This window comes from Typopeltis vanoorti, unplaced genomic scaffold, assembly GCF_054136105.1.
Source record: "Typopeltis vanoorti isolate ZY-2024b unplaced genomic scaffold, IOZ_Tvanoo_1.0 HiC_scaffold_24, whole genome shotgun sequence".
In the NCBI taxonomy this organism is placed as follows: Eukaryota; Metazoa; Arthropoda; class Arachnida; order Uropygi; family Thelyphonidae; genus Typopeltis; species Typopeltis vanoorti.
The window spans coordinates 4,628,954-4,649,095 of record NW_028328064.1 but is presented as its reverse complement, the minus strand read 5'-3'; the positions used below and the strand labels follow the sequence as shown (position 1 = coordinate 4,649,095).

General features: G+C 37.2%; 1 protein-coding gene across 2 annotated transcripts in view; it reads right to left on the bottom strand.

Moving 5' to 3' along the window:
- Positions 1–20,142, bottom strand: part of LOC150092192 (disintegrin and metalloproteinase domain-containing protein 11-like) — a 1,236,934-nt gene that overhangs the window by 929,313 nt on the left and 287,479 nt on the right. For both annotated transcript variants that reach the window (XM_090415260.1, XM_090415259.1), the window contains exon 8: positions 10,749–10,809. In XM_090415260.1, coding sequence (XP_090271386.1) covers positions 10,749–10,809 — 61 coding nt within the window. The remainder of the gene's footprint in view (positions 1–10,748; positions 10,810–20,142) is intronic.

The window sequence follows — 20,142 nt, the reverse complement described above, 5'->3', positions numbered from 1 at the left end:
AATACAAGGGAGTGCTGGAACTAGGGATAGAATACTGCCAAGATGGCAGGTAAGTAGGGAAACACAGAGAGAAAGTGTTAGAGGAGAGAGAGAGAGAGAGCGTGAGGGATGCAGGTGAGCAATCAAAGAACAGATTGGTAAGAGGTCTGATATATGGAGACTCAATGATCAGTGGTGTGCAAGATAGAATGCCAGAGGAGTGTTTGTCTGGAGGAACAATAGAAAGTGCTGCTATTGCAATTAAGTAGAGTGGAAGGGTGGATGAGATGATTGTGATGGTAGGCACGAATGACATGAGAGGCAGTGTAAATCGAGTGGCGAGAGATCTGAGATTCATGCTTGAGGTTGTACAAAAGAAAACGCAGAAAGGAAAGATAGTGTGTGTGTTGCCCAAGTACAATAATGAGAAGCTGAGTAGAAGAGCAGTAATAATGAATAGCATAATAGCCAGAATGTTTCAGAAGAAAGAATTGGAATATGTGGATGTTCGGTGGGCATTTGAGGACAGAAAGGAATTGTATGCAAGAGACCACTTGCATTTGAATGAGAAATGACGTAGGCATCTGGAGAGATTACTGTTTTCTGAATAAATTCCCAGGGTGGATGGTAGCAGGTGGTGGCCTCTTGTGGGAAAAGGTGCTTGGGGGATGCCATCAGGTAACGATGAGTCCTGTGGAGTCTGGATGGGATAATGATAGATATAGAAATAGTGACATTTTTATGTTTTATACTAATGCCAGGAGTATATGAAATAAAGGAGAAGAATTGGTGGTGCTGATAGCATCAGCCTGGCCAAAGATTATTGGGATCACTGAGACATGGTTGATGGAAGATGATATAATAAGGAATAGAAGTAGCAGGGTACAGCATTTTGAGACAGGATAGGAAGGGAAAATGCAGTGGTGGAGTACTGCTTATGATAAGTGATGACTTATGTCCTCTAAGAGCGGGAGCTTAAGAAGGCAGTGACACTAATGGTTTTGAAAGCATATAGTGTGAGGTAGAGGTGGGCAAGACAGGATATTTATTGGGGTGCTGCTACAAGCCAAGGAGCACAGAGAGTGGGGAGCAGGAGATGTTTAGGTAGTTGAACTTGGTAAGTGCAAGAAGAATGATTGTTATGGGAGATTTTAACTGCAGCAGTATAAATTGGGAAGAGCAAAATGCATGTAGTAATAAGGGAATGGAATTTCTATAATTCTTGAGGACAAATGACTTAGGCAACATGTAATAGAGGGAACAAAGGTTCAAGAGTCTTGGATTTGGTCATAGCATTAGAAGAGCTAATAATAACTGAGATAACATCTCCCCCAACCCCAAGTTGGAGAGAGTGACCATGAGGTTTTGACTTGGAAGATGAATAGACATGCAGGAGTATCAAAGGAAAGGGAATGTATGTGGAATTATAAGGAAGGTGATTATAATAGCCTTAGATATCAACTTGGGACAGTTCCATGGAGAGAGGAATTGGAATGCTCGGATATCATTAGTGCTTGGGGAATTGTGAAGGAATATTTGTTAGAAGCAATAGTACGCTGTATTCAAGGAGTGAAGAAGAGGACACAATTTCTTGTAAAGTGGATGACAAACAACATCAAACAGGAACTGTAAATGAAAAAGAGGTTATGGAAGATATGTAAGGTGAGGGGTGGAGAGCAGATTCATGAAGAATATAAGACTCATGTCAGGTTAATGACTAGTATGGTAAGTAAGGTGAAACTGGAATATGAGAAGAGATTGGCACTAAAATTCAGAGAAAATCCTAGGGAATTTTTAGGTATGTGGCCAGTAGGAGGAGAAATGATTGTGAAAGAATGGCATTGTGGGATAAAAATGGGATTAGAGTGACTGATGCAGAGGACACAGTGCAGTTGTTCAATGAACACTTTATTGGAGTATTTCATCCTGGAGGAGTAAATTTTAATACTAGAGAGATAGGGCAGGTTTGAGATTTAGAGGTGCAGGAGGAGAGTGTATCCCAAATACTGAATAATCTGAATGATAGTTAAGCTATGGGACTGGATGGTATTTCACCACAGGTTTTGAGAGAATGTGCTAAAGAACTAACAGCTCTGTTGACCTGGCTTTTCACTAAAAGTCTGGCTACGGGAAAGGCACCCAGGGAATGGAAGGAAAGTAAGACAGTGCCATTGCATAAGGGTGGTAGCAGACTGGACATGTCTAATTATATGCCAGTATAATTAGACATGTGTGTAATCAGTAGTTGTTAAGGTCTTGGAGAAATTAGTGATGGACCATATACAGCACTATCATATGAGGATAATGTTATCTATGACAATCAACATGGATTTGTTAAGGGGGTGCTCTGGCTTGAGTAATATGATTGCCTTTTATAATAAAGTGACAAGAGCAGTTGATGAGGGAAAGGTATATACTGCCATTTTTTTGATTTTGCAAAGGCATTTCACAGGATGCCACATGATAAGCTGATATTAAATTTACAGCACATGGGTTTAGATGTCGGGTTAGTCAACTGGATTCCAGATTGGCTGCCTGATAGTATCAGAGAGTTGTGTATGGTGGGGCAATACCAAGGAGGCAGAAGGTTACAAGTGGGGTCCCAGAGGGACCAGTACTGGGACCTATATTGTTTAACCTTTATATCAATGATATTGTCAGTGGATTGCAGGGGAATATTCAGTTGTTTGCAGATGATGTGAAGCTGGGAAAGTTTATTAGTAATAGTGTAGATGTGGCAGCCCTGCAAGAGGATTTGAATAAACTAGACACATGGGAAAATTAATGGTCATGTCAGTTTAATGCAGCAAAAATGTAAAGTCTTGAAGTTTGGGATACATCAATGGGAGGCTGCCTACTCAACTGGAGGAGCTGTACTGGAGGAAGTAGGGGAGACAAGAGAAATGTCTGAGGATTGCTGCAATACTGAGAAGGACGCTGACCTGCAGAGTTAAAAGAGTTATGATTCCATTGTATAAGACCCTCATCAGACCACACTTAGACTATTGTGCTCAAATTTGGTCCCCAGGATTTGAAGGGGATATATTAACTGTGAACGATACAGAGGCAGATAATAAAGATGGTTTCAGGACTGTACAATGTTAGTTATGAATATCGGCTGAGGAAATGTGGACTGCAGAGTTTGGTAGATGGAAGAAGGAGATGTGGTATGATGGAGACTTTTAAACTGTTGAGAAGTAGTTACAGGGTTGACACTGGGAGAGTTCTTTCACTTGGTGGAACAGCAGAAAGGAGCGATGACAAGGGGCCATCCCTAGAAGTTACGAAAGGAAGATGTGAGCAAAATTGTGAAGAATGGTTTCTTTGCATGGGGGGGGGGGTTGGTGGTTGAACTGTGGAATGCATTGCCTGATAGAGTGGTGAAAGCAAGAATGGTCAATGAGTGGTATGATAGACTTTGTGTTTCTAGGAAGGACCTCCCACGATGAGTCTTTTGACTCCATGGAGGCCTGAATAATAATAATAATAATAATAATAATATGAGGCTAGTAGCATAGATAGGAGGGTGTCTGACAGACTGACACCAGAGAGTAGTATATGGTGGAGTGGAATCTGGGAGAATGATGGTGACTAGCAAAATACCTCAAGGTTCGGTACTAGTGCCACTACTCTTTAATTTGTATATCAATGACATAGGGAAATATTTAAGAGGGGATATTCAGTTTGTTGCTGTTGAAGCAAAATTGGGGAGAGCAGTAGTTGATAAAGGTGATGTAGATATCCTGCAGGATGATTTAAATAAATGGGCATCGTGGAAAAAGGATAATGATTGCCAATTTGATGTTGCAAAATGTAAGGTGATACACCTTTTGGCTACTCGTATATGAAAATATGACCTACATTACTTCAACCTTATCACCTCTGGGTCTGGCTCCCACTGATGAGACCTGAATAAAAGTTGAAACCAATCTGGGTAGTGACCCTTCCCATAATGCATAGCATTATACATGATGCAAGGATATGTGCTTTACGTTATGCGATACTAAGGCAAGCGATGTGACGTCATTAGCTTCTATGTACCAGTCCTGAAAATACTTCAGGTGCTAACTTTGTTTGCTTACACTTGGATAAAGAATTAAACCAATTATATAATTTCTTGGTATCTTTAATTTATATTATTCCGCATGGTCATCGTAATAATAGGAGAACATGGTTCCTGAAAGGATATGGTGGATAACAGAGTTTTTTTTTGTTTTTTTGTCTAAGTCCTAAATGGCATCCCCAAATGGGCTAAATTGAATGATCTTGCTGTTGGACTGAAGATCTGAGGATGACTGGGACAGTTTCATGCACCCAAATTTGTTCATCTTTGGAAAGTTTTTCAGGGCTGAGGCAGATTCCATGAATAGCATCTCATATTTGTATTTTCTGCAGTGCAATAGAGTGGCCTTCTTCTACCATATCCTGTGGTGAATGGCGAAAGCATGATCAGCAAGTCCAGAATGGCTGTAATGGTGGAAACAGATGTAATCCATGTGTTCAGAAATTCTGATATTGGTTACCCTGCCTGTTTGGCCATATTAGGACAGTTTGCAATAGCAAGGGACCTGGTAGTCTAGGGAATGTCGCTGGTTTTTGGGAGAATGGATAACGGATGACAGTTTTTTATGAGGTCTATAAGTAGTTGTAATGTTTGCATTTCTTTAGGATTTTTGTTAATTTTTCAGAAGTGCCCAGGATAATATGGAATGGTGCTAGATTTTGCATAATCTGTTCGGAAGGGAAGGGGAGCTTGAGGTTACAGGGCTTAAATATTTTGTGGGAATTTTAGCCACTGACTAAAAATATGTTGAGAATGTGGTTAAGTTCAGTAGTTAGGGCACTGTTATCAGAACCAACAAATTTTGCATTGTCATACTGCATTTTTATAATCCCATATTGTTGGGATGAGGGGGGGATGAATGTATCTACCAGTATGTGTGGGTTTTCTGTAGACTGAGAATGCCAGGGATCCATCAGAATGGAGTGTAATCAGTGTCTAGGAAGGGGGGGGGGAGAGACTGTTGTTGTTTTCCTTTTCTAAGATGAACTGGATCCTGGAATGTTGATTGTTCATGTGTTACGAAAGTATTGAGAGTGTCAAGACCATGTGGTTAAATGGAGAAGACATCATCTACATAGTGTAGCCAAACAGTGGTTTTATGTGGGGCAGAGTTTAAGGATTTTTCTTCAAAGGTCTCCATGAAGAAGTTGGCCAGGGGTGGAGAACCCATGGATATCCCCTCTATCTGTTTGTAGAATTTTCCTTGGCAAACAAAATATCCAGAGTTCATGGTGAACTGAAACAGGGATGAGATATCAGTAAGAAATACAGAGTTCTCAACTTTCTCCACCTCTGAGTCAGTATGCCCAAAAATAACTGGTATAATTGAAACTTGGTTGTCTGAAGATTATGTGATGTCAGGAAAAGAAATGGAAATGCAGTTTTCCAGAATAATAACACGGTGAAAATAGGAAGAGGGGGAGTGCTGTTAATGATTGCAGAGGAATTGTGTCCACCAAGTGTGGAATTGATAGTACATGCGCAGATTTTGAATCTGTGTAGAGTGAAGTTGAAATTAACAGGCTAGTATATATCTGATAGGATGCTGTTATAGGCCAGGAATGTGGAGAACAGTGATTGTCAAATGTTTAAGCAAACTGGTTGGCCATGTAAAAAGAAAGGTGATTCAAATGGTACACTTTAATTACAGGAATAGAAAATGGAAGGAAGAACTTAGAATACAGAAACAAGGATAGTGAGTTTGTTGATTTTCTGAGGGGTGAATATTTTAAGGGACTTCTCTTTGAGAAATTAAAAATAGCTACTCAGAATGACTGACAGACAACTAAAAAATATAAACACTGGTATAGAAGCAATAACTGAGAAAAAGAAGGTGCAAAATTCGATGCAGCGAAAATTTCAAGGCTCTTTGCATCGACTTTTACAGAGGTCACATCTAGAAAGCTTACAAAAATATCTTTGTTTGTTACTGTAAATATAATACTAAAAGCCTATGTATAAAGCCCAAAGGGAATTTGCTTGCTCACTTATATAAACAAAAGATGTTTAAATGTTAAAGCCAAGGGCAATGCCTTTGCTATCGTAATTTATTTAATGTTAGTGCTTTGACTGAAGTGTAAGATAAACCTTTTGTTTACAAGCTCAGTCTAAGACTACATTCAAGGTCAGTGGCAAAAGGGGATGGCTTGAATCAAACATAGTTATGCAGTCCGACAAAAAAGATTAAAAGTGCACTTAAGGAGAGAAAGAGAAGTCGACATTAACAGAAGATCAAGAGAGTCATGAGGAAATGTTTGGGGTCTCAATCCTTCATCCAGGGTTCTGTGGAAGGATGAATATAAGGCATGGATCTTCAACCATTGAGATAGACAGTTTTCGGCTAGGACACACGGAGATCAGAAGGAGGCAAAGAGGAGAAGGAAGTCGATCCACCGGAAGTCATCCAGATCAGATGACGTTGTGATGGATGGCTGCCAGAAACAATTAGCCATGGAGGGAGCAGCCACAGCAGACCAAAATGCTTTGCTGCTTAGACGAATCTGTATATGCTCCAATCGTTGAACCCCTTCGCCTGAAGTTCAAGACACTGGAAAATTGCGTTCAAGATCCCCAACAACCATTCTAAATGAGATGTCGGTGCTCAGAGATCCTCTGCGGAAAAAATCCAAAACCCGAGACGGAGAAGAAACATACAGGACTCTGAGACGAACTATGAAGAAGTGCACCAAAGGGATAAAGAACTCATGTGAGTTATTTGTTACAGTTTAATTTTGTATGTGATGTAAGAAAACTATCTTAAATGGACTGCTAAGTTTATAGTGCTAAGATAGATGTACTCTAAGATTAATTTGATACAAGTGTTGGAATTTGTAGGTATATAGATCAGAGCATAATAATTTCCCAAGAGGTAATCAGGCTAGAAGTTTTAATTATTGATAACTGTGAATTCTAAAGCTTTATGTTGCATAATTGTTATTGCCAGGAAATTGCCATAGAGATTTTTGTTCTATAATAGTTAGCTTAAACTAGGAGTTGTATATTTTGCTGCAGTGGTTTTTGTAAGATCTGTTGCATAATTGCAGGAAGTTGATATAGAAGTTTGTCATATAGAGCATAGCTTAAATTAAAAATTAGAAGAAGCAATTTCCCTATTGTATGAGTTGTATATTCAGTCTTAGTATCTAATAAACATGTTTGTTATTTATATATTCAAGGAGTACCGCCTGATCTTTAATATGCAATGCACTGTTTCCAAATAAACTCGATCCTGTAAGCAGGGAGTTTAAAAATAGCTATGACTGATTAGTGTTAATAAGGGACTAAGAGGGAATTTAATAATAGCTATGATAAAGAGCGTATAAAGACCACTACTGTATTTTATTAATGTTAGATAGAGACCTACTGGAGGTATTACTATTTCTTATACTACAACAGGACCACTGGTGGCGCAGTCATTAATGAAAATAAATTTCTAGTGCTCTCAGGTATAAGAATAAAAAAATTACGGAAGGTAGAGTAAGAGATAACAGGAAGAGTCGAATTAATACAGTATATAGAAAGGAACTAGATATAGATCACAGAATGATATAACAAAATAGAATAAGCAAACGTTTCCAATTGCGCAAATAGTCCACAAGCAACACGAGAAGGCAAAAAAAAAAAAAAAAAAATTACAATGCCACAGCATAGGCAACATTTTACAAAGGGATCTCAAATTCTGGAAGATTATGTCATGATGTTCTCTGGAGTTCCAGAAGACAAATTGGCTTTGTCTGCGAGTGCAATTTGGATTAATAAAAAATGGAAAAACAAAATTTCAGATTATACTTGGGTATCAGACAGAATAATCAAAGTTAGAATGAAAATTATGAATCAAACATTCGATATTTTCGGAATTTATGCCAGTAGATGGAAAAGAGGAAGAGACAGAGGAAAACTTCAGGAATGTATTGATGAAACAAATAAAGATGAAGCAACAATCTTGATGGGAGATTTCAATGCTAGAGTGGGAAATAACCCAAAATAACAGGATGCATTTGGATCAGAGGGAGAATTAGTAATCAATAACAATGGAAATTTATTAAGAGACTTCTGCATATTTAACAGTCTAAAAATCAGCAATACTTTCTTCAGGCATAAAAATATACATAAACACACATGGAAAGCAAGAGGAGCAAAATGAATAATAGATTACATTATTATTAGCAACAAACTAAATAATACTATCAAGGATACAAGGGTTTTTAGATGAAGCAAAATTGATCACATGTTAGTTGAAAGCAGATTTGAATTCATGAAAAGAACCACATACTCCAAAAGAAAAAAAGATAATGAGCCAACATCTAATAAACAGTTTAAAATTCACCTCCTACAACAGGAGAGTATTAGAAACTTATATAAAAGCAGAATAAGAGATAAAATAAAACCAACCACAAACAATATCAAAACTGACTGGAAAAATATAAAGGAAACCATACTAAAAAGCAGCAGAAGAAAGTTTAGGATACAAATCAAGGAAAAACAAAAAATGGCTCAGAACTTGGAATGATGACTTAAAGGAATTAATTGAAAGGAAAAAACAGGCTTTTAAAATCTATCTGCAGAGTAAAAGCACAGCTAACTATATAAAATATAAGAAACTATGGGCTGTAGTCAGAAAGCTTTCCAGAAATATACGCAGAGAAGATTGGAGTAAATATGTTAAATCATTAGAGCAGGATATCACTGGACCACAAAGAATAGGTTTTAAAATTTTCAGGCAACTACAAACAGCAGAAAATGACCAATTAAGAAATAATCTAATTTCCAAAGCAGATTGGATAGAACACTATAAAACATTGTGGAATGAAAAACAAGAAATACAAAACAATGACAAAACTCACAAAATTGAAGATATTAATACACAGGAAAGTACAGAAGAAATAGCACTGGAAGAATTAGAAAAAGAATTTAAAAACTCAAGAAATAGCAGGCCTGGATGGAATATGCATTGAGCTCTTTAAGTATGCAGACAATAACTTAAAAGTAAACCTACTTAAACTCTTCAGTAACATCTGAAAATATCAAAAGATCCCAAAATAATGGGGAAACTGGAGTAGTAATAAATATTCACAAAAAAGGTCCCAAGGACAAATGTAGAAATTACAGCGGCATTACTCTCTTAATAACAGCATCTAAACTATATGCAAACATTTTAAAGAATAGACTAATCAAATACACAGAAAATTACTTACAAGAAGAACAGTGTGGTTTCAGAAGAGGGAGAAGATGCACAAATGCCTCCTTCACAATGCAACAGATCATAGAAAAAAGAAAAGAATTTAATCTGCCCACTTTTCTTCTATTTATTGACTACGAAAAGGCATATGATAACTTGAACAGAAATCTACTCTGGAAAATATTACAAGACGATAAAATACCTCCTCAATTTTATTACCTATCATAGACACAAGTTTAAAAAGCAGAAGTTTGTGTTGTTGCACAAATTCATCAAATGCTGAAAAACCATCTATTTGCATCAAATTTGCAGATGGAACATTATCAGAACCTATAACTATAAATAAAGGAGTAAGACAAGGCTATGACTTATCCCCAATCCTATTCAACATTTATATAAACAGAATCCTAAAAGAATGGAAAACAACTGTCAAAGATGGAGTTAAACTAACAAATAATATATAGCTAACTACAATACTTTATTTGGATGATCAAGTACTAATTTCAAATTCAGAAGATAAACTCCAAATTGCAACTAACCATCTAAATGAAATAGCAAAAAAAATTTTAATGAAAATCTCTGAAACAAAAACAAAAGCTATGGCAATGTGTGGAAATACAAGTCAAAATTATGCTCAACAATAAAATAATAGAACAAGTTACAGAATTCAAATACTTGAATTCAAATACAAATTGGAAGTCCATCTTCATTCATTCAGTATCTTCATTCATTCAGTATCCAGATGCACCCTGGATACTGAATTGAATTCAGTATCCAGGATTGGACATTAGATCAGATGCCATGGTCAGTTCTCTGCATTCCCTAAAAGGATAACTGGGTCTCTTCCCAGTTATACAGCTTTCACCTGCATAATTTAGATCACAAAAAATGAGATAAGACATTTAATACAAAAAGAATGATGAATACAAAAAAAATAAATAAATAAAAAGCCTACAGGCATAATAAAGTAGTAAACCTTAACATGAGATCTGGAAAGTCTTACCAGTGAGTTCTGGAAAGATGCATATTTGTGCGTGCTTCTATGGATGTGATAGATAGTAAATAGTCAAAGACTCTGAGAGGCAAATCAAAAGAACATGCTATAAAATGATTTTACAAACTGGATGGATGAAGCAGGTAATGAATGATGAACTTTAAAATTGAAAAAAGAGTCTAATACAGAAAATAATTGGAAGAAAACTTAACCTTTCTGTAGATATCTGCAGGATGGATGATAACAGAAAGATCAAAATCTTGATGTCTGGCCACCTGACAATGGACAGAAGGGAATGGTAGAGAGCAGCAAAAACTACATCAGACACCAATGTGCACAGGATTCACAGACAATGGTGAGAATGATTCTTTATATAACTAAATAAATTTTTAGAATGCAAATCAAAATATAATGCACAACATACATATATATATATGTATTGTATAATTCTGCATTTAGCTGTTTTCAAATTAATGTCTGATAAGATTTCTTTATCCACCAAGCAATTACTAAATATTCATACAAATACTTACCACATGTATGTTTTGTCTTAGTTTCTGTAAAGTACCTGTACAGGACATGGGGATGCTTCCGCTGAAACAAAAAAAATAATATGGAAGTACACTAGTTATGAGAGAAGATTAATACTAAAACTGAAATATCAAAGAGGTAGCCTTTTTCAAAGTACTTTGCTAAACAGAACAATCATTAAAGAATGGAAATTTTCATAGTTTACTTATTGTCATTAACTGCACAAGGGGATTCTTGAATTACTAATTTTTATCTGTTCTGTTTCTAAAAAAATATTCATTAGCCATAACAAATGGCTATTAGCAACAAACAGCTAATGACAAATGGCTATCTAGCATGGATTCTACCAATCCAGATCCATGGCTAATATCTTAGCCTACATCATTCACCACTGGACACATGCCATTGAAAGGTTCAGCGAAACATGTACAGTTCTCGTTGACATTTTCAAGGCTTTCAACAATGTTTGGCATTGCGGCCTGCTTTACACTCTGCCTTCCTTTGGTCTATCTGCCATCCTCTGTAAATTGACAGCCATCTTTCTCTGTAGTTGTTCACTGCATGTCATGTTGGATAGCACCCTCTCTTCAAGATTTGCCACCAATGCAGGAGTACCTCAGGATCCATTTTTTCGCCCACCCTGCCTTTTCTCTCACAAAAGGGATCTCAGCTTACTTTCCCTCATCCTCAGTAATACTCTCTCAGAATAGAAAGAATTTATCCTCAGACAGGATGAACTCTCTCTCTCCTTGGACTGGCATTTACTTCCAACCTTTCTTGACTCAACTTCAACCTCTATCTCACAGACACAAAGTTTCAGCTCTGTGTCTCTTCTACAGGTATTTCTCCACTAATTCACCGATCACTGCTCCAGTGAATTAGCACATCATCCCTCCACTTGCTGTTATACCTGCTATAATAATGGTAACATTATTACAGAATGTGAGCAAGTTGCTAAAACATGGCCTTCCCTTACTCAATCCATGCTGTTCATTGCAAAGTAGAGATTCTCTGTCAACTCATTTCTAAATGAGAGCCATAACCAACTTTTCCAAAATCTTAACCACCACTCTTGAAATACTGATTGATCGATAGCTGGATTCATTGGTCTTTGCACCACCTTTATACAATGGGATTTACATGCATTCCTTCCAATCTTCCTTGTTCTGAGACGACTCATATTAAAGGTTAAAGGAATAGCCAGTTTAGCTGAACACTCTTTTAGCACCCATGCTGATATCCCATCAGTCCCTACTGCTGAATTCTTATTCAGTTTGTGCAACAGATACCTCCTCCTCATGCACCTGATTCCTATATCTAGTGAAGAGGTAGCATTTAACTCAATGTTGCACATACTAGGTTGATAGCTTTTTAGCAAAATGGGCACTCATTAGTTGAACAACCTCTTCTACATCTTTCACATTAACACAACCTGCATTCAGAGGAGTTATTTTTTAATATTCATTCTTTCTTTTACTTTCAGCATATTGATATAATTCTTGTGGGTTGTCTTTAGATTGAAGAGATAGTTTCTTTTCATATTCAGACTTAGCTTTCCGTACAACAGTTATGACTCTTCTGGCCTGATGTTTATAATTTTCATAACAGACAACATCCTTATGCACACAGTATTCCTTCCACATAATCTTTTCTTATGAATCTCTTGCTTGATAAGATTACACATCAATTTGACTCCTACCATATTTATTCTTCAAATTCTCAGGCCACATTCTGATATTGCATCATTTAATGATTTTTAAATGCTTCCCATGTATTGTCAATATTCTTCCTATCCAGCAACTGATACCATAGCACTAAACCCAGTATATAGGTATCAAAAAGTTATGTATTGGGGTGCAATATCCAGGAAAAGGAAAGTCACTAGTGGAGTGCCTCAGGGGTCTGTTTTAGGGCCATTACTATTTAACCTGTATATTAATGATATTGGCGAAGATTTGGATGGAGATATTCAGTTGTTTGCAGATGATGCAAAGTTGGGACGAACCATAAAGAGTAGTGAAAATGTTGTGGCCTTGCAAGAAGACTTGAATAAATTGAGTGATTCGGCACGGAAATGGGGATGTGAGTTCAATGTTGCAAAATGTAAGGTTTTAAAATTTGGAAAACAAAGATGGGATGCAGAATTTATGCTTGGTGGGAATATATTGTTGGAGGTAGAGGAAATAAGAGATCTGGGGGTGATAGTGGATAAGGATCTAAAATTTAGGGGACACATTGCCAAAATTGTGAAGACAACACAAAGACTTCTGGGAATGATGCGGAGGATACTGACGTGTAGAAGTAGGAAGATTCTTGTTCCGTTGTATAAGGCTTTGATTAGGCCATACATGGAATATTGTGCCCAGATTTGGTCACCGGGTTTTCAGAAGGATGAAGAGATGTTGGAAAGGGTCCAAAGGTGACTGACTAAGGTAGTTTCTGACCTCTGGAATGTTGAGTATGAGGAAAGATTGAGAAGATGTAATTTGCAGAGTCTGGTGGAGAGGAGGAAGAGGGAAGATATGATAGAAACCTACAAGTTGGTAAGGGGGTTGTTATAAGATCAATGGTGGAGAAGTTCTACAGAGAATAGTGGGAGATCAGGGGAGAACCAGAGGTCATCCCTGGAAACTGTATAAAGAGGGTGTGAGTAGGGGAGTGAGAGGCAGGTTTTTTCGTGCAGAGTTGTGAATGCCTTGCCTGAGAGTGTGGTGCCTGCAAGGAGTTTGAGTGCTCTTTAAGGCTTGGTATGATGAGATGTGTGTGATAAAAGGACCTCCCAGATGAGTCTTTGACTCCATGAGGTCTTGGGGTAATAATAATAATAATAATACTATACTCAGCAGTTTGTCATAATTTCCTGCTTTGTAGCTCAGCTTGGCCACTTCTCAAGTGAGTACTGCATGATCACTGTCACCAACCAGAGGCAGAATAGTTATATCTTTAACTGAAACACCATCTGATGCTATAATCAAATCTAACACGCTTTAACTTCAAGTTCCTTTTGTCATATGCTGCCTGAGGAAGTTGCCTTGCAACAGCTCAATAAATTCAATTTCATTCTTCTCATGAGATTTTACTGCTACCCAATCAATATTTGGATAATTAAAGTCTCTCATTACAATTACTCTTTTCGCACCAGTCATCTTTATTCACTGATGCATTTCTTCATCACTAGCAACCGATCCATCATGTCTATAAGAGCACCCCACTATGTATTTGATCTTGTTAGATTCCACCTCATACTAGATGGCTTCAAACTCTGCCACAAGAAAAACTGTCACTAGCATTACAATCACAGGTCATGCTACATTAACTCAATTAAAGTCATCTGATATCATTAGCAGCACTCACCTTCTTCTATCCTGTCTATCCTTCCTAAAAATACTGTACCCTTTACACTTGATACTAGTTAGTATGTCTGATTCTGATAGCTAGGTCTCACTAATGCCTACAATCTGAGGTCCCAACATATTAACCAAAGGCAATAAACTCTACTCCTTTGTTTCTGATACTCTAGAATTTGTGTACAGATATAATAAGCTACCTGCATGTTCTTTTGTATATTCTTGTCTGTAGTCTGCATTATGCAGTTCGACAACTTGCAGATCTCTGTTTGTTTTTAATGTTGGGCCCTTATACAAGAGGTTGGCTGGTCAATCTATAGTACGTTAGTACCATATATGGGTGTTGGGTTGGGAAAGAAGAAACTTGTTTACATTTGATTTAAAAGCCTGTATGTTGTATTCCTTGAGAAATAGGTCAGGGGAAGACTGTTCCACAGTACCACAGTAGCAGGGATCAAGGAGGAGGAAAAGAAACTTGTTCTGTGGGTTTCAAGGTGTACTGTGAAAGGATGTTGGGTGGCAGCTGTAAGTCCAATGGGCTTAGTACAGAGTGGGAGAAATACTGATGCTTTTTCAGATGAACATTTCCCATGGAAATATTTATAGAATATACAAGTTGCAGAGACCAAGTGTCTATGTGAAAGTAAGGGGAGCGAGTTGGTGAGAGATGGGTCATTTATCAGTCTAATTGCTCTCCTCTGTATTGAGTCAAGCATTTTGAGGGAGCTTTTAGGAGCCCAACTCCAAATGTGAGAGCAGTATTCGATAGCTGGGCGAATTTGTGATTTGTATAATTTTAACAGCCGTTTAGAGGTGAAGTAGTATCTTGAGTGAAAGAGAAAACCTAGTTTTTTGGAAGCTGAAGATGCAATGGTTGTGATGTGTTTATGCCAAGAGAGGCTTGATGTCAGGGTAATTCTGAGAAGAGAAATCTCATCTTGTCTGGGAATTTGAGTGTCATCAAAAGCAATGCTGGGGGAAAATGGTTCTTTTTTGTGAGAAATAAGACAGAACTGGGTTTTACTCGCATCGAAGTTCACGAGGTTATCTGAGCCCCATTGGAGGATGTCTTGAAGGTCAGAATTAAGGACAGTGGTGGTTGATGTTCTGTAGGTTGAAGTGAGTTATGTAGAGTAGGGTTTGTCAAATGAAAGGGAGAAGTATAATGTGCTGCTATCTGCAAAACTGTGTATTGGGTTAGAGGTCAACTGAAGTAGGTCATTGATATATAGAAGGAAGAAGGTTGGTGAGAGAACTGAACCTTGCAGGAACCCAGCATTAGTTGGAGAGTGAGAGGATAGTGAGTCATCTACCATCACACATAGTGTGCATCCAGACAGGAAGCTGGAAATCCATCTGCAGAAGTCCTGAGACAGTCCAAATGATAGAAGTTTGCTTAGTAAGCCTTTGTGCCAGACTCAGTCAAAGGCTTTAGAGCTATCAAGTGCAACTACTTGGGATTCGCAGAATTTCTCCATGGCATTTGTCCAGCGATGGGTGATGAATGAGAGTAGATCTCCTGTTGATTGGCTTCGATGGAATTCGCACTGGTGGTCGCTTAATATCCGAGTACCTTCAAGGTAGATTAGGAGTTGCCAGTTGATGGTTTTCTCCATCACTTTAGATAGTACTGAAGTGAGTGAGATAGAGCGGTAGTTAAATGACAGTGATTTGTCACCCTTTTTAGGAATGGGTTGTATATAGGCCAGTTTCCAGACTGTGATATATATATATATATATATATCAGTGGAGTAAGAGAGTGTGTACAGATGGCATTGGATAGGAGTCAGTTCTGGTGCACAGACTTTCAGGACAATGGGAGGAATGCCATCAGGGCCAGGAGACTTTTTTGTGCTTAATTTAGACAACAGGTTTATGATATCTTTTTGGCAAAAGGATACATGGGGCATTGTATGTTGGGCAGTTGAATGACTGGAGGGCATTTGCCATTGTCAGTTATGTGTGCATTGGAGGTAAAGTGTGAAACCAGGAAGTTAGCTTTTTCTATGGGTGATGTCGCAACTGAGCCATCTGGGTATGATAGAGGTGGGAATAGTGTAGGCAAAAGTTACGATCAATTGCCTTGGCAAGAGACCAAAGGCATGGCTGCTATTTGGACAGGCTTCAAGCTTCCTGCTTTTTGCCCATTCAAATTCTGTTTTAGAAGCATCTGCTCTTTAGTGTCTCTTTAGAACAGGCGTTATCCATGATAACGCCTGTTCCCATCATTAGCACAGTTGTATAACACTGTCGCTCTTACACACATATTCTCACCATTCCTCCCCATTATAATTTAGTTTCCCTGACTCTCTCTGTGTTAGGTGTCATATCAGTTATTAGTTTCATATGACTCTTGATACCAAACACATTCAAATGTAGGTCGTCCCTCTTATACAAAATCCAATCTTCCCTCAAACTCATTCCACAAACCCAAAAACTCACAGCCATTCCTTCTACAGCCTATGCATTAAACTGTTTGCCATCATAGCCCTTCTTCTTAATTCATTTTTATCATATCAAGGTAATATACTTAAGATTTTCACTTTCTCACTTCACTCTCATTTCTTCCAACAACCCTTTCATATCCATTATTTTATATCTTTTCATTATTTTTTGCATAATTTAATATCCACATAAATACTACAGATATAAAACAATATAATATCTTACCCTATCAACATGCAGTATATCATAAGCAAAAACAAGCCTTTTTTGAAATAAAGTCTGATAATTTGAGTGGTATGATAGACTTTGTGTTTCTTAAGGGGGGACCTCCCCTTGATGAGTCTTGACAGACTTTATGTTCTTAGGAAGGCTTCCCACGATGAGTCTTTTGATTCCATGGAGGCCTGAATAATAATAATAATCATCATCTTCAACTTAATAAATCATTCCTTTTCACAGTGGACAGTAATGTCGAAAATCTGCACTCATTAAAATGCAAGTAATATGGAGTATTCTATAATTCCAATATCATTTAGTTTCTTCAATTCTGCACTCTCTTAGTTATGATCATAATGAAAATTTAGGAGCACAAACATCCTTAAAAATCACAACTCCTCTCTATACATCAGCACTCTTTTAATCCATTAGAGCCATAATTTGTGCATCCTCATAACAGTATCTCAAGTGTCTGCTAAATTCCAATATTCTTACTATTTTAATATTCTGTCTAGCTGAAGATCCTATGCTTCTACTATTTTGCTTATGGTGATAAAGGCTTTGACTAAGGTGACAAACTATTTAAAGTTCAGAGAAGGCTTTCTGGCAAATCCGATCTTTGGCTTTCTTACAGGGTAGAAATGTCTCAAGTTTTCAGCCTTTTATGAGCAGGATTACTATAATTTTTTTAATTATAGTAATCCCAACATAGGACAGCACTTCTTAGTCCTCACCCTACACTTACCGAAGTGCATTCTCTTTCCAACTCTTTTACACTCTATACTATTATCCTGTATGATTCAGTACAAAAAAGTCATCTGTACTATCTACAAAAAAACTATACATTATCTATAAATAACCTACTCATCATATTATCAGAGAACTCATTAAACAAAGGAGACCTTAATTCAAGAATTAATTATTCCACACCATTATCAACTTACTAAAAGCTTAAGAAACTAGATTTCACTCCATCATACAAACGAGGGTGGTTTGAAAAGTTTGGTAAATTTTCAATAGATGGCAACAGAATTTGTTCATTCATATCAGTTTCAGCACATATCATCTTTTTCAAAATTTTGGTCAAGTGTGACACGTAGTTCCCATTTGGCAAACATTTAAACTGACTGTGTTTACATTTTTCATAAAAATGGAGAAAAACGAGTTTTGTGCAGTGATAAAACACTTTTAATTGGAGAAGTGGATGACAGCGCGGATCAAAGCTAAGTTAGATGCAGTTCATGGGGACTCTGCACCAGCATCAAAGACTATTTCTTCTTGATAAATGAATTTAAATATGGTCGCAAGTCCATCAAAGATGAAGCACACTCCAGACACCAGACTGAGGTCACTACGAAGGAAATGATTGACAAAATCCATGGTATTGTTATGGAAGACCGCCAAGTGAAGGTGCATGAGACTGCTGGTATTGTAGGCATCTCAAATGAATGGGTGTATAATATCCTGCATGAAAAATTGCACATGAAAAAGCTGTGTGCACGATTCTTGACGATTCTTGACAAAAACGCATGGGAAAAGATATTTCAATGCAGTGTTTGGCAATGTTTAATCACAATTTGCAGGATTTTTTGCATCCATTTCTGACTGTAGACGAAACTTGGATCCACCACTACACACCTGAGTCTAAGCAGCAGTCAAAACAGTGGACAATGCCTGGTGAAAGAGCACCGAAAAAAAGCAAAGACCGTTTTGTCAGCTGGGAAGGTGATGGCCAGTGTTTTTTGGGATTCCCATGGAATTATCATGATAGACTATTTGGAAAAGGGTAAGACAATAACAGGCATCTATTATGCATCATTGTTGGACCATTTAAAAGAAGAACTGAAGAAAAAACGGCCAAGATTGACTCACAAAAAAGTGCTCTTTCATCAAGACAATGCACTGTCTCGCACATCAGCCGTCACAATGGCAAAATTGCATGAACTGAGGTTCGGATTAGTTCCACCATTGTATTCTCCAGACTTGGCCCTGTGTGACTTCTTCCTATTCCCAAACTTAAAAATTCGACTTGGTGGGAAAAACGTTTCTTCGAATGAGGATGTCATCAAGGCGTATGACTATTTTGCACAATTTGACATACATTTTAGATGGGATGAAAAAATTGGAAACTCGCTGGACCAAATGTGTAGACCTTGATGGAGACTATGTTGAGAAACAAAGGTGATTTTTTCCCAAAAAACATGTTTAACTTATTTTTTTTACCAAACTTTTCAAACAACCCTCGTAAGGTAGTTTGAAAACAACTTTTCAAACAACCTTAACCTGAATCCCAAGAAAGATTTCAAAATTACTACCATATCACCAACAAAAACAAATACTTCTCACAAAATGGTTGCAATAAGTTCCGAGTTTAGTCTATAGCAAGGATTGCCACAATGCAGCTCGCATACATGGCTCTTCATGATCCACAAGGAAAAAATAAACAAAAAAGAGAAGAGGAGACAACAAAAAAGAGGAACAAAATAAAAAAGAGAGAAGAGAGAGAGAAAAAAAAACAGGGTTAATAAAAATTACTGCAATAAAAAAGTTTAATTCGAAATACATTAAATCAAGTTTACTTTGAACAATTAGAATAATTTTAAATTCAGACTGCACTCAGAAGAATTCTGGAGGACTTTTATTGACTCTTAATGTTTATTTTTTATTTTATACTGATTCAGAGAGTGTATTATGTAGGTTACTCATTACTACTGTCTTTTCATTTGGATATAGTCGAAATAATTTTAGTTACTTATTTACTAGTAGAGGCCTTCCTTGTATTCATTTTCTTAGTAAGCTCCTTAAAATGAGGTGTGTAATTAGTCAAAGCAGTTCTTACAACCTCATTGCAACCTCACCATGCGCACACTCACTTACTCCTGTACCATTGCATCCATCAAAGTTTGTGGCTCTTTTAATTCTTATCGGAATTATTTCGGCTCCAAAAGGATGCATATTTTCCCACCCCTGGTCTATAGAGTACAGTTCCAAGATTAATAGGAACTGTACTTTACTGGAAAATGTTATTTACTGTGGCATATGTGTTATTCTATAGCTATGGATACTCCACAGGTTTCACTATATAAGAAAGTTCCCAGATTATCTAACCTATACCCTATCTATGGTGTTAAGGATGGGATTAACATAAAAAAAATAAAAAATAAAAATAAATAAATAAAAAAGTGCAAAACTACCAGAAAACTAATCAAATCTGCACCACTAAAAATCTAGTCAACAATAATCAAATCCAAATGAAAAGACAGCAGTAATGAATAACCTACATAATACACTCTCTGAATCAGTATAAAATAAAAAATAAACATTAAGAGTTAATAAAAGTCCTCTAGAATTCTCCTGAGTGCACTTCTGAATTTGGTATCCTGCAAAA